This window comes from Cheilinus undulatus, linkage group 2, assembly GCF_018320785.1.
Source record: "Cheilinus undulatus linkage group 2, ASM1832078v1, whole genome shotgun sequence".
NCBI classification, from domain to species: Eukaryota; Metazoa; Chordata; class Actinopteri; order Labriformes; family Labridae; genus Cheilinus; species Cheilinus undulatus.
The window spans coordinates 15,228,884-15,243,942 of record NC_054866.1 but is presented as its reverse complement, the minus strand read 5'-3'; the positions used below and the strand labels follow the sequence as shown (position 1 = coordinate 15,243,942).

At 37.5% G+C, this 15,059-nt stretch overlaps 2 protein-coding genes across 2 annotated transcripts in view; both read left to right on the top strand.

Annotated features, from left to right (window-relative positions):
• LOC121522359 (cylicin-2) overlaps positions 1-10,120 on the top strand; it is a 36,012-nt gene extending 25,892 nt beyond the window's left edge. The window contains exons 12-25 of the mRNA XM_041806608.1: positions 804-859; positions 950-1,001; positions 1,094-1,203; positions 1,405-1,494; positions 1,591-1,692; positions 1,886-1,957; positions 2,035-2,091; positions 2,259-2,339; positions 5,109-5,213; positions 7,462-7,569; positions 8,398-8,487; positions 8,723-8,803; positions 8,889-8,933; positions 9,125-10,120. Of these exons, the coding sequence (XP_041662542.1) occupies positions 804-859; positions 950-1,001; positions 1,094-1,203; positions 1,405-1,494; positions 1,591-1,692; positions 1,886-1,957; positions 2,035-2,091; positions 2,259-2,339; positions 5,109-5,213; positions 7,462-7,569; positions 8,398-8,487; positions 8,723-8,803; positions 8,889-8,933; positions 9,125-9,493 (1,418 nt within the window). The 3' untranslated portion in view covers positions 9,494-10,120. The remainder of the gene's footprint in view (positions 1-803; positions 860-949; positions 1,002-1,093; positions 1,204-1,404; positions 1,495-1,590; positions 1,693-1,885; positions 1,958-2,034; positions 2,092-2,258; positions 2,340-5,108; positions 5,214-7,461; positions 7,570-8,397; positions 8,488-8,722; positions 8,804-8,888; positions 8,934-9,124) is intronic.
• Positions 10,121-12,172: 2,052 nt separating this feature from the next.
• Positions 12,173-14,690, top strand: LOC121525854 (protein FAM133-like). The gene is made up of 4 exons (XM_041812034.1): positions 12,173-12,358; positions 12,684-12,772; positions 13,010-13,201; positions 14,453-14,690. Exons 1-4 carry the CDS (start codon positions 12,337-12,339, stop codon positions 14,456-14,458), a joined length of 309 nt encoding a protein of 102 aa, XP_041667968.1. The 5' UTR covers positions 12,173-12,336; the 3' UTR covers positions 14,459-14,690.
• Positions 14,691-15,059: the final 369 nt, after the last annotated feature.

Below are 15,059 nucleotides of genomic sequence, written 5' to 3'. Positions count from 1 at the left end.
GGGAAACCAAAACTCAAAAGCAAAATCCACTGAAGGCAAATAACACAGGAGGCACGAGGAAAAGCTCAAGGAGTAACACGAGGAGCAACCAGGGGAAGACAAAGAACGAACTGACAAAGGACAGGGAGAAACACATATCTTATACAAATACCAAAAGTACAACCTAGGAAAGCTCTAAGGAAAACAGGAGGCTATACAACAGAAAACACTAGAAGTAACTGGGGCAATAACACACAAAACCTAAAAACAAATAAAACTAGAAACACAAAATAAGCAGATTAAACACAGGAAAACACTGGAGAAACTCGGAAATATAACAAATCAAAACCTGGATCATGCCACATGTAGGCTGCCACTGTTGATAGTGTAGTGTGGGAAGTGTTGTCGCGTGGCTGCCTTGTTCTTCTTCCAGTCAGAAAAACAAATGTTAAACAAAAAGAGGACCCAAGTGCAGGCAAAAAGTATTTATAACAAAAAAGAAAAAAATATTGAAACAAAATCTGATAAAGGCTAATTGAAACCTAAAAAGTCTTCAGTCTCAAATCAAAGTCTCCAGAAAGAGATCCAGAATTGTCACTGTTGTAGCCTGTACATTAATTTCATACACAAAACCATTTACGTCTCAGAACACTTAAAAGATAAGTTATATCTCTTTTTATGCCACATGCAAACAACATATTACAAAATGCTTTACTTTTTTTATTTTAGCTCCTTTTAGCTAAACCACCATTCTCACAACAATATATAATTTACATGTACCATTTTATTGGTACTTTAAATGTGTGCATTGGTTTGTTTTGCAGGCGGTGAGATTTCAGGACCTGATGGAGATAAAAAGGAAGGTGAAGGTGCTGATAAGGTGAAATATTTTTGCTGATTTTATACAAGTTGCTTATACAGCATAAAGACACCTACTGTTTTCAGTGTTATTGTTTTTTTTCAATGACAGGCCAAGAAAGAGAAAGCATCACAAGAAAAGAAAGTGTCCTCAACATCAGCTGGTACGTGAGTTGCTGTGGTTTATCCACAAACCAGCATCTGTTCCTGAGAGTGATTTTAATTTTTTGTTGTAATAATGTTTCTTGTCCAGCAGGGGGATTGGAGTCATGTCCTGATAATGGTGAGGAGGGCCACCTTAGTGACGACGAGGGAGAAGGAGGGAAGGACACGGATAAAAAGAAGAAGTTAAAAAAAAAGAAAAAGGTAATCAGTCTGTGCACATGTTTTAGAGAAATTATAACTCTGAATGACAGGAAGGGAACAGAAAAAGCAAAGCGTTAACAAGGATCCTGACTCTCAGTCAAATTACATTTCAATCAGTCAATCACTGTGTGCATGTTCTGCATTTATTGATAACAGTGTTTGTGCATATCAGTTTTTATGTTAATGTTCCTGTTTTTTCAGGATGGCTCGAGCTCCTCCTCCTCTTCATCATCTGATAGCTCCTCATCAGACAGTGAAGATGACAAGAAGAAAAAGAAAAAAAAGAAGAAGGTATGGGTCTTGACAATACTAATGTTAGGAATTTACAGTTACAGCTATTCATTTGTTATTATGATATTCTCATTTCCTTCTCTTCACTCTCAAAAGGATTCCAGCTCTTCTTCCTCTTCATCCTCTTCTTCTGACAGTGACGATGACAAGAAAAAGAAGAAAGACAAGAAGAAGAAGAAGAAGAAGAAGAAGAAGAAGGTACAGCATGTGAAAAGTCTTCTCATTTGGCTGTGTTTTGATGTAGTAGGTTCAGCGCACTCCTTATTTTCATAGACGCTTGACTCAATGAAAACTAGTCCCTCTGCTGTGCTCACTGGGACATTTAGTTAAACATTCTGAATTGAGTGATGTTAAAATATGTCATCAGCTCACTGGCTGTTATTCATTTCAGAAGGACAGCTCTTCTGATGATAGCTCTGATTCTGACTCGTCCTCCTCTTCTTCTGATAGTGACGATGACAAGGTAAGACCACTCTACTACAGTAACAAAAGATTTAGTTAAAGTAATTGTTTCATAGCTAATCTTGTTACTGTCTTTAGAAAAAGAAGAAAAAGAAAGATAAGAAAAAGAAGAAGAAGAAGGATAAGAAGAAAAAGGTAACAGCATCTCAACCTTTAGACTTTTGACATTTAAAAAGCATTGTCTAAAATGTTGAAAAAAGGCTAAATCAGTGACCAGAAGCCTGAACTCCTAAAAACTTGATTTAAAAAATGTGCATACATTTCCAACTTTTTTAAACAAGAGATTCACTTTTTCTGTGTAGGATTCTTCCTCCTCTGACTCCTCCAGTGATTCTTCAAGTGATGATGATAAGAAGAAGAAAAAGAAGAAGAAGAAGAAGAAGGTTAGGCTGCCTTATCCTGTTATGTTTTAACTAGGGCTGTCAAAATTGACACGTTAATGCGGATTAATCCATCATCATGATTAATCTGATTCAAAATTTTAACGCAATTAACCCATCTACAGCGCAGAATGACTCAAAATCCCTGAAACGTTTCTGGCAACATATTTCGGGCAGTTTGTCCAAGTAGGGTTACCGTCGAGCATGCCGCCGCAAATGCGCAAATGGGCCGTTGATCTAGTAGTGACCAACCAACTCGATATGGAAGACGCTAAACAGCACGTTGGCCCTCTCGATGGGAAATTTGAGTACAAAAAAAAAAAAAGACAGAACAATCGACCGACATAAAGTATTGTGCACATTCTGCAGGAAGGAGTTTTCTTTTCACCGAAGCACCACATTAATGCGAAGCATATGTTTGTTGGAGATTGAGTCTGTTTGCTTATGCAAAATGAAACGTGATTAATAAAGATTAAAAATGAATGATATTTAATCATGATTAATCAAAATTAATCCACAGCAACCCTGTGATTGATCTGATTAAAAGTTTTAATTGTTTGGCTACAGACCGTGGATCTCAGACAGCCCCTCTTGCAGACCATAACCCTAGGACACTGTATCTGTCAGATCGGAAATACATGCTAAACTTTCAAAATAAAATAAAATTAAACTTTTGGTAAGGTCAGGTTAAGGGTTAAGGCGAGGGTTAGGATACCAAAAGTTACAAACTTGGCCATCAAAACCCAATTACAAAACACTTAATAAAGTCTTCTTACAGGGAAAAACCTTGTCTTACATGAAAACATTCTAACCCTAGACTGTAAGAAGAAGAAAAAACTCTGACGTAACTTAGATAGCGCTTTTTACTGTGTAAGCTATGTATATAATGGAGTTACTTAGCTAACGTAGCCAAAGTTAGAACTAACAAAGCTCATGGATATCAATACTAACAAAGCTACAAAGCTAATGGTAGCCATGTAAACTGCATTAGCACATATTAATGCGCCTAATGCTAGCTTTAGATCTTGTGGCTAAAGCTTACTTAGCTGCATTGGCTAAAGCATTAATGTTAACTACACTGCCTGGCCAAAAAAAGTCGCCACCAAAAAAAGGTCACTCACTCTAATATTTTGTTGGACCGCCTTTAGCTTTGATTACAGCACGCATTCACTGTGGCATTGTTTCGATAAGCTTCTGCAATGTCACAAGATTTATTTCCATCCAGTGTTGCATTAATTTTTCACCAATATCTTGTATTGATGATCTTGGCATGCCTTCTCCAGCACATCCCAAAGATTCTCTATGGGGTTAAGGTCTGGACTCTGTGGTGGCCAGTCCATGTGTGAAAATGATGTCTCATGCTCCCTGAACCACTCTTTCACAGTTTGAGCCCGATGAATCTTGGCATTGTCATCTTGGAATATGCCCGTGCCATTAGTGAAGAAAAACTCCATTGATGGAATATCCTGGTCATTCAGTATATTCAGGTAGTCAGCTGACCTCATTCTTTGGGCACATAATGTTGCTGAACCTAGACCTGACCAACTGCAGCAACCCCAGATCATAGCACTGCCCCCACAGCCTTGTACAGTAGGCACTAGGCATGATGGGTGTATCACTTCACCTGCCTCTCTTCTTACCCTGATGCACCCATCACTCTGGAACAGGGTAAATCTGGACTCATCAGAACACATGACCTTCTTCCATTCCTCCAGAGTCCAATCTTTATGCTCCCTAGCAAACTGAAGCCTTTTTTTCTGGTTAGCCTTACTGATTAATGGTTTTCTTAAGGCTACACAGCTGTTCAGTCCCAATCTCTTGAGTTCCCTTCACATTGTGCGTGTGGAAATGCTCTTACTTTTACTATTAAACATACCCCTGAGTTCTACTGTTGTTTTTCTTTGATTTGATTTGGCCAAACGCTTAAGTGATCGCCGATCACGATCATTCAGGATTGTTTTCTGACCACATTTCTTCCTGGGAGACGATGGTTCCCCACTATACTTCCAGTTTTTAATAATGCGTTGGACAGTTCTTAACCCAATTTTAGTAGTTTCTGCAATCTCCTTAGATGTTTTCTCTGCTTGATGCATGCCAATGATTTGACCCTTCTGAAACAGACTAACATCTTTTCCACGACCACAGGATGTGTCTTTCAACATGGTTGTTTAAGAAATGAGAAGTTACTCATTGCAACAGCTGGGGTTAAATAACTTGTTGCCAGCTGAAAGATAATTGCCCATGCAGTAATTATCCAATAGGAGGCTCGTACCTATTTGCTTAGTTAAATCCAGGTGGTGACTTTTTTTTGGCCAGGCATTGTATTTAGCTATGTTAGCTTTAACTTAAGCTGACGGCTAAAGCAAGCTTGGTTTGTGTGTATACTTCTAAAACATTATTTATCCCTGGATTAGACCTCTGACCTTTTTCTCTGTTTATACATATGAAATGTTTATTTCTCTGTAGTGTTTGCAGTGTGGTTATTTGTTGAATGTAACTGCCAGACTTTGAAAAAAAAAGCACAAGTTACAGCACTTCTTTTCTAGCATAAACAGCATTTCACATTAACGGTTAGAGATCTACGGTCTGCAGCAGACTGTCTTTCCAAAATAAGGAAGTTATGTACAACGAAGTTTAAAAAAGGTCAGAAAGTTAAAAAAAAAAAGTTAAAAACAGCAAGACAAAAAAACTAAAAAAAACAAAAACAAAAAAAATTACAGCTATTGTTTCCATAAGACATTTTCAGATACTAAAAAATGTTTCTCTGTTTAGGATTCCTCTTCTTCTTCTTCTGACTCCTCCAGTGACTCTTCAAGTGATGATGATAAGAAGAAAAAGAAAAAAAAGAAGGATAAGAAAAAGAAGAAAAAGAAGAAGGTAAATTGACATGCAACACACATTCCTATTAATATGCAGTACTTTTAAATGCTTAATTTTTTTTTTTTATTTAAATGGCTAACAGGCAAAAACAGCAATACACGACTGCAATTACACAAGTGACACATTAACTTCTAAAAAGAAAACAGATTCTTCTGCTAGCCATGATGACAAGAAGAAATCAAAAGGTTAGAGCAGTGGTCTCTTATGTTAACAACCACCGCAAGACACTACCAGCCCAATTACCTGAGGCAAAGAAACCCTAATAATTACTTTTAATCACCTGGAACATTTCTCTGTAAAACATAGCACCTACCACCCGCAGCATGAAGTGGTGTTTTTGCATAATTAACTAAATCCAAAAAAGCTGAAGATATTCCACATTGTTTTAATTCAATTTGTGTCAACACATCAGGGTAATCATCTCTGTCAAGCTTAAAGATCTGCCTCTGATGCAGTTAGCCAGCTGTGTTTAAGGCAGATCACCATAGCTGGCGCCAATGTGTTGTCGCCATTAACCAGGAATTCGTTTTTAAAACACTTGTTGAGCTTGGAAACCTGGCACAAAAATTGTCACTGGCATTCTTACATGATTTTGGGGGGGTGGGCGTGGCCTATTGGCTCAATGGCACCCCTACATTGTTTTTTAAAATCAGCCCCTGCAGAGTGTTCAGCCCATTTCACCCCCTCCCCTGTCCCCCCTTTGGCCCTCACTCACACGGTCTCATGTCACAGGACAGCCTGTGTTCAGAGCAGGATTAAATGTTCAGTGTAAAGATTTTTTAATGGTGAAATGAGCAATTTTAACCATCTGATGAGAGCTGGAGGTGAAAACACCTAAAGATTAATAAACAATGCTCCGTTCAAACGTCAGCGATTAAGATCACAATTTCACTTCCTGATAACATGAAATAGAATTAGAGGTAAGTTAATTCAGTGGATGCTAGTTTGGCATAATAATTTTTTAATAAGAGAGGTTAAATCAGCTATGTGATTAACCCCGGCACACACTTGTCTGCGTAATTGGCACTCTTCTTTACACATGGATGGAGGATGAAAGGTGTTTTATCCTGTGAGTTGCTGTTTGTGGCTCAATCAAGGAAAGAAGTTTTGTTTCACAAACCAAAAAAAAGAAAAGCCTCTCACAGTTGTTTAAGCCTGACTTTGGTAGAAACTGGTCAGACATGTGGACTGGACTGTGATCCATTCGAATGTGGTCGTAGAGCTGTGCGAAGTTAAATTCTTCAGCTCTTATAAAATCTTTGTAACTTGTTGAAATACAATGAGACACAATATATATTTCTCTCTCTCTCTTGAAAAATCCTGCTGTCTCTAGTGTGCAGCTGCTGTCTCTGCTCTGGGGCAGCCCCTTTTGTTGTTACTTCACGCTACATCACATTCTCGTGCTTGTGCTCCTTCATTTGCATCCGTGCCTAGGCCCACCTCGTCCAGTACAGATGGCCTAGTGTGAGTGCACCCTAAAAGGAACAAAGTAGCAATTTCAATGGATACATTCATGGTTTACTCTTTCAAGAGAGTTCATGAGACCAGCTCAAAATGTGGTTTGCTGCTAAAGGGAACCACCAGGAAAAAAGTTATTCAGCTTGTTTCCTAAAGGTCTGATGTCTCGTTGTGGCAAAAAAAAAAAAAGGTGGCTTTTTACTAACTAATAATTGCTTTTTTAACTGTGCTATCTTTGGATAAAAACTACTTCCTGTTTCATGGCAAATCATGCAAGCCTGATGGCTTGTTACAACTACATCCTTTGAGTTTTATAATCCTAGAATGTCTCCAAGAAATGGCCAAAAGAAAAAAAGTAAAAAATTGTTGATTTCCTGTTGGAGTTAGGGTATGGCCTTAAGAGGCATTATTGTAGATCTCTTAAGTCACATATGAGACGATAAAAACAGAGCTAATGAAAGTGGATTTAAATTTAACATTTAAGTATAAGGAAGTGCATGCTGATTAAATTATTTCACATGAAAATGTATGTGCTTGAAATATCAAGTGTTGAAAATGTGTGCAAATTTACAATAAAAAATAATCCAGCTTTAAGATAATCACTATTATTTATAATATCATTTTTGTTATTCTTTTATCTATTGAATATCATTTGTTTGATAAACACAAATACACATTTCTCAGTTAATGAATTAATTCATTTGTTTGATTATCAATCACTAACCAAAGGTCCTTTCAATGAGAGATTTCCAGATATTAAAAGGTGTTCATCTTTTTTCCTGTTTAGGATTCTTCTTCTGACTCCTCTAGTGATTCTTCAAGCGATGATGATAAGAAGAAAAAGAAGAAGAAGAAGAAGGATAAGAAAAAGAAGAAGAAGAAAGACAAGAAGAAGGTAAATCGGCATGTTATATTTGTAGAACAGCATCCTTTTTAGTATACAGTGCATTCAGGAAGTAATGAGACCCCTTTCACTTTTTTTGTTTTGTTATGTTAAAGCCAGTATCTTAGTAAAAAATAATCGTTTTTAATTTTCATTAATCTACACTCAGGGCCCCATCATGACAAAGTGACAAAAGAATTTTAGAAATTTTTTGCAAATTTATCAGAAAGGAAAAAAATGACATAGATCACATTGATGTAAGTGTTCAGACCCTTTACAAAAACGTGAAATTTAACTCAAGTGTTTCCCATTTCTCTGGATCATTGCTAAGATGTCTCTGCTCCTTCATTGGAGTCCACCTGTGGTCTCTGAGCTCATAGACAGGATTGTTGCAAGGCACTGATCTGGGAAAGGCTACAAGAAGTTTGTCACAACCAAAACTCTCCCAAGAGCTGGCCATAAGGCCAAACTGAGCAATCAAGAGAGGAGGGCCTTAGTAACAGAGGTGATGGAAGTCTCTCCTCAGCGTAAAACACACAAAAGCCCGCTTGGCTTTCACATGGTTTTTTTTTGTTTTTTTTGAAACTCCAAGTCTGAAAACTTATGTCAATGTGATATTTTAGTTTGCTATTTTTGATAGATTTCCTAAAATTGGGGTATGTTGAGTTTTTTCGACTATGGCATCAGGCTGCCACATTAGAAAAACGAATTAAGTAATTAAGTATATATCTGAATATTTTTTGAATGCACTGTACATTACATTTAAGTGCTAGGTTGTATTTTTATTTAAATAAGTGTCACAAGAAAACAGTGCTAACTTATCTGTTTACTTCCATCAAGGACTCGGATTCTTCTAGTAGTGATGATGATAAAAAGAAGAAAAAGAAGAAGAAGGACAAGAAAAAGAAGAAAAAGAAAGACAAGAAGAAGGTTTGTAACACTGCATCCTTATTCATATACATTTAAAGCACTATATTATGTTATTTAGCAGGTGTCTTCAGAGGTAACATATTTACATTGCATTTAAACCACTAACACATTTACTTCTATCTTTTATTACTCTGAAGAAAATAACTTGGGTTGTGATCAAGCAAAGCAAATAAACACTTCAATTTTGCTTTTGAAAAATACATGACAGAGGGTTGTTTGCCTCCTCTTTTTGCAGGATTCTAGCTCTTCAAGTTCATCTGATAGTTCCAGTGGCAGTGACAAGGAAAATAAAAAGAAGAAAGACAAGAAGAAAAAGGTAAAGTTTAATAAAATAATAAATGAGATTTTGAGTCATGTCAAAGGTAAATGACATTCTTTCTGTTCCTGTGTTTTGATTTTAGGAATCAGGAGCATCAGGGAGTGAAACAGAGGAGAAGAAGAAGATGGTGAGTTTAGTCTTGATTTGATGCTGTGCAAAAGATAGTGATTTAAGGCTTTAGTCATTCCCTGTTGATCTGATATTTTCTCTTGTTAAGAGAACAACAGTCATGACTTGTCTTTACTTATTTTTGAGGGGTTCGCTTTGTTGTTTATTAAAGTATCCTTAATAATTGCATCCTTGTTAATATAATTCCAGGAGAGCCCTGATGGTGATAAAAGCAGTGAGAAAAAAAAGGAAATTTCCGCTTCAAATGATGGAAAACTTTCAGCTCCGAGCAGCAGCAGCAGCAGCAGCAGCTCTAAGCCTGTGGTTACTATTGTCTCCTATGCATCCCTTCCCTCCAAACCCATGGTGAACACGGATCCTCTGAACCCCTCGACAGTCCCGAAGCCCTCTGCCTCTGGTACTTCAGTGAGTTTAGGAGATAGGGCCAGCATTCGCAGAGCTCCCAGCCCCATGGAGACCCTGATGGGGAGTCCAAAGAAGATTGGAGAAGGAGGAACCCGTCCCAGCTCTCACCTCTCCTCCATTGATCTACTGAAAGGCCCCAGGCCTTATCAGTAATGTCATGTCTCTGAGAATATCTAAACAGCAAACAGTGAAAGCACAGTGGAGGGTTAAGAATAAGGGCTGGGGTGTTTTTTGTGGTAGAGTGATTGGTATAATTTTTATTGCTTTAATGGTGTAGGTGCATGTTTTTTACTAAATTTCAGATTACAGAGCCGGGTTAAGTATGGTGCAAAAAATAATGACCTCTTGCCCCAAAGTCTAACGAGTTAACCTGCAACTCCAGGTGTAGGTCTGTGCCAAATTTGACAAAAATCCCTCAGTGCATTTTTGAAAAACTGCTTGCTACTGGCCCTGACTTTTGCCAGCAAATGTTACAGATCTACCTACAAAAAGCATTTCTTATGTCACATTACAGGTTGTTGAATTTGTTTATTCTCTTATGAGGCCCAGTGAACCAAAATGTCTTGCTATTATGACATCTTTCAAAATAAAAGTGGATATTTTTTGTGTGTTTTCTGGGAAAAAAGGTTGCTGGGAAAAGATGCATTGCAACATGAGGAAAATTTTCAAGTTGATGAACATCATTTTATTTTTGGGGGGTTAAGAAAACCACATTTTGGCTGAAATGTCATTTACAACAACATAAAATGCTTCCACTGTTCAATAAAACAGTTTTGATCATCTTTGATTACATTTCCATCTGAAATAATCATTTGTAGTACATGCCATCTTTTGTCAATCTTGTGCAGATGTTCTTGGTTAGAGAGTCTTTAACAAAGTAAGTACTGTCTGTTTTTCGTCTAGGAGAACGTCTGTAAAGGATCAAACATTTATATTCTGCCTAGACTGATAAAAATAGATGATTTCCTGATATAGGTTTTTTGCAATCATTTGATCCCAAATGTCAGTATGGGGTCAGGAAGTGGGGGCCAGTCATAAGGATTCAATGGGAATGGAGAAAAGTTTGTACTTAACAGCTCTAAATGGACTTGTAGGCTACAGTTGTCATCAGATCATTTCCATTGGCCTTGCTCCCTACACAAAAAAGAGATTTTTTTCCCACAGGGTAACTGATTTACCTGGTGTTGAGACGATAAATATCACAATTGACTAAGTCCTGCAGACCTCCTAGCATCTAGAGTCATCTATCCAGATGAAGAGACAAGAGTTTTTTGGGAGTCTTGTACAGAGCTAAGAGGCTAAGCCTTTTTAACATATCAGAAGTTCCTCATTTTGTCACAAACATGTTTCTTTTAATTCTTGGCAGCAGCTGTTTTTCTGTAAGTTTTATAAACCTCTTTTGCCTGAATGTTTAACTGCTTTCTGAACACAAAGTAGCTTAAGAATTATTAATGTTTTAATTTTCTAATTTGTAGTGCTTGGTATAGTTGTAAAAAAGCTCAAAACATGGCCTCTGTGTAGAAAACACTTCTTGCCCCCTAAGGCCAGTTCTCTGCTGCTGCATAACATCATCTGCAAAGAACCTTTATCTGCACTTTGTAGCTAAAATTCGCCTTTAGCTGAATTCCTCATTTGACATTTTACTGTGCTTCATAAGAAAAAAAAGTTTCTTACTCCAGGCAATAAATAAGTACATTTTAAAAATCAAAGCAAAAATCCTTTGCTAGTGTACGGTGGCGTATTGCATTCACTTGAAAATAAAAAAATCCTCCTGTTTTTACGACAACTATCTTGTAAAAACAGGATTTTTTAAATTTATTTCTGAATTTTTTTTTTTTTTGAATTTCCTGTATTACGAGATGGTGTCTCGTAAAAACAGGAATTTATTAATTCTTGAGTTTCCTGCTTTTATGAGCTAGCAACTCGTAAAAACAGGATTTTATTTTTTAATCAGAATTCGATCAGACCTAGGGACAGAGAAGTGTTACAGCAGATGCAGATATTCCTGAGATATGATCATGTGGATGAGTTTTCACGCAGATGCTATTTGTATGGCTCAAGCAATCATAACCAATGCAGAGAGAACTGGTGGGGATTTTTGAGGAAACAATATGCACTGGATCAACATCTTTCAGGATTTTAACGCCGCACCTCTAATTACTGGCTGAGAAATGCAGCAACCAGTCATGCAGGAGAACGTCAGGGGAATCCTGTTTTTACGAGATAGTATGTCTAAAAACAGGAATTTCAAAATTAAATAAATTCCTGTTTTTACGAGATAGTTATGTCATAAAAGCAGGAGGATTTTTTTTTTATTTTCAAGTGAATGCAATACGCCACCATACTAGTGAGTCATCTTGATTAACTCTCTGTGAGGTGATAAGGACATGGTGGGGATGGGGGTCACCAAATTGGAACCTAGCCTTGAGTGCCAAAATGGCTAGAGCCGGCCCTGACAAAATAAAATATTTTTACTTAGCTTGTCCCAGTAGTAAATCACTGTCAAAATTGCATCAAAAGTACAAAAAAACATATCAGCTTTGACTGAGCTGATGAAATGTAGCAAAACTTCTGCCATTATCCTCAACTCGGGGTCACCATGTTTGATGCCTGCCCCTCCCTCTGACATGACGTCACATCAGTGACGGCCATACGTAGTTTGATTATGTGGTATCTCAGCTTGAGCTCAGAGAGAATTTTTTTACTTTGATATATATATATATATATATATATATATATATGAGAAAAATAAAGTTCTTTATTGTTTAATGTCTTTATTCTCACCCTGAACCCTAACCCTGCATCCGCCCCTGTTCCTTCCTGGCCGCTGCCCTATTCTTGCACCTCCGTGCCAACAAATGACAGAGGAGGTGTGTTAGGGCAGAAATATCCTGCTATGAACAGGTCGTTTGATTTTTTTAGTACGTTTCAGTTGTGTTCGGAAAACACCCTGTGAGTTTCGTTGGTAACTTGTTCGGGAGAGCGCAGGAGTCAACATGTCCTTCGACCTGAATTCAGGTAGGCTCGGGTTTATGTTATGATAAAAAGGTTTTGATTCATCTTTATACTCGGTGTGCCGAGAATGACCACATTTCAGGGCAAATAAGTTGGTGCATACAGGCTGAAATATCCAATTTAAGCGTTTAATTTTGATTAAAAATGGGTCAGCATAGAGATCCCGGAAAAGTGACGCCTGTTGATTATGTGGCTGCTTTCCTATCACGATAGAAGCTGCTTTTACCTGGTTAAACCCTTTTTATAGGCGGTTTGAGTAACTTTAGACTCTGACCAGTTGAAACCATGTCTTTTAAATCTGCTCACCTTGTCACTGTTTTGCATGCAGCTCTATGTAGTGGTGAAGAAGTTGTGAAGAAGAAAGAAGCTCAACAGGATGAGTTTAGTTGGCCTTGGAGCAAAGATAAAAAAGACAAGGTAGGAGCGATGTTTAATCAGCCTAAAAGCTGTGAAAATGCATGAATTTATGGAAAACTGATCTTAAGTCTGCTTTAATTTTACTCTTTTAATGTCAGCAATTGAACACTAAAACCTTCAAGCTCACTTTAATCTTCATTGAATGATAAAATCATCATACCAGATCCAAACCTAATATTGTAATTTAAAGAAAAACACCTAATAATGTATTTTAAATATAATCTTTGCGTACTGTAGGGAGGCTGCAAAGGCAAAGACAAAGAAGGAAAAGGGCACAAATCAAAGTCTGAGTCTAAGGATGGAGACAGGAAGGACAAGTCGTGTGATGGGGAGAAGAAGAAGAAGAAGAAGAAAAAGCACGGGGAAGGGCAGAAAAAGGCTGGTACATCATCCTCATCCTCATCCTCATCTTCCTCAAGCTCTGATGAGGTATGTTTAATAAACCAGTTAATTTTTAGAGATATTTTTCTCATAACATGACTGATCTGAAAGTGCTTTGTGGACCTTCAGTGCTCCGTTTATTGTCAAACTTTTTATTTGTAGTTGTCGTTCTTGGTCAGTTCAACATAATCAATCGTAGCTCTACATACCTGTCACACCTGCCTGTGTGAATGATCCACAACTGGTCATACTAGCTGTGCCAGTTCAGGCCATGCCCTGATGCACCACACCTCCTTTTGTTTGTGTATGTTGTTTGCAGTGTGCATCACATGCCGTTCATACTTCCACTTCATGAGCCAAGCCTGGCCACAGTTCGGTGTCGATTTTATCACAATGAGACAGACTGTCATCGTTTTATTTACCTGGGAGAGAGGACTGCATCTGTTACATTTGCATGCATGTTTCCATCAGGGTGCAGTCAGTTTCAGTAGGGCCCAACCCTGTCATTAACAAGATGCTGTCCTCATGCACTGGTGCCTCTTCTGTTGTTACAGAATTATAGAAAACACATTATTAGACAGTAAGTGTTTGTAAGTCAGTCAGCAGTCAGTCATAGACAAAATAAATCGCTCTTCACAAAGTTAAACTTTCTACTGTGCATGGCAATATTTTATCTTTTAATTAATCTAAGTGTTCAGGATTATTGTTACTATCAGTGTCTCCACTGCAATAGACTAAAAGCTTCACATCACAGATGTGGTCTAAAATTATAGTTTTTAATGAGGAAACCTTGCCTTAACCTGACAGAACATAGACTGTTTAACATTCAAATTGCACGGGACACATTTCAAATCTATCTGGGCAGCAACCCATAGTCTGTGTTTGGACAGAGCAGAGCCTTTCCAAAAAGTCTTGTAGGATAAATGGACAAACGTTCAGTCTGTCACATTCATTACAGGCCAGTTAGAGCAACAACACATTTTAGACAACAAAATATGTTACCTCGTGATTGGGGCTGTGCATGTCAGCAGTCTATAGAATACTTGAATACTAATGTATGACTTTAAAAAAATATGCTGTATTCAAAAGTGGGTTCAATCTGGGCCCTACCAGTTCCACAGTCCATGAATATTTCCCATGCTAAGTAAAAGAAAAGAGCCAAGCTCAGGGTGGAGGGAGAAATGTCAGATAGGTGTGCCATGAAAGAACAAAGGTCATTATGAGGGCATTTGTTAAAATGTTATTCGCTGAATCATGCGCCTTTACTGCAGTCAGCAGTCTCCTTTCTTATCATTACAGAACTGATGCCTCATCTGGGACCGGACTTTTCTGCTCCTCTCTGATTCTTTTCTCTCCTCAGACAGTGAGCGTGTTTGTTTGAGTGTTGATTTGTATCTTCTTCTCTACAGAAAAGGAATGGAATAATGTGACCAAATATGTTTGTTCTTAGAAGTGCATGTAGACAAAAGGAAAACAAACAGCATGCCTGAAGGAATTGTTTGTAATGTTTTTGGAGTAAAATGCCTTTTTACCACAAGATGGCAGTGTTGTCTATTTTTTCAGATTGATTAATGTTGACTAGACTGGTCGAGGATGAAGAATACTGAATAAAAAACAGTGATGTTTGTTATAGTAATTAATGTATTTAAGTGAAAAATAGAAATAGAAATAGATTGTTTTGGGGGAAAAGAGTTTTCATGTTTTATTTCAATAAGTCACTTTAGATAGATAAGTGGCAGTTATGGCTGGGACAAAAGTCTTACCTTGATAGGCTCTAGCTGAATAACAAAACAAACTATAATATCTATTTTTTGTGTATAATTATGGCAAAAAAGAAAGTCTGTTCATTCAAATCCACATTGGCCAAATGTCACTTAAGCACTTTTTTATGAATAACCCTCTGCAG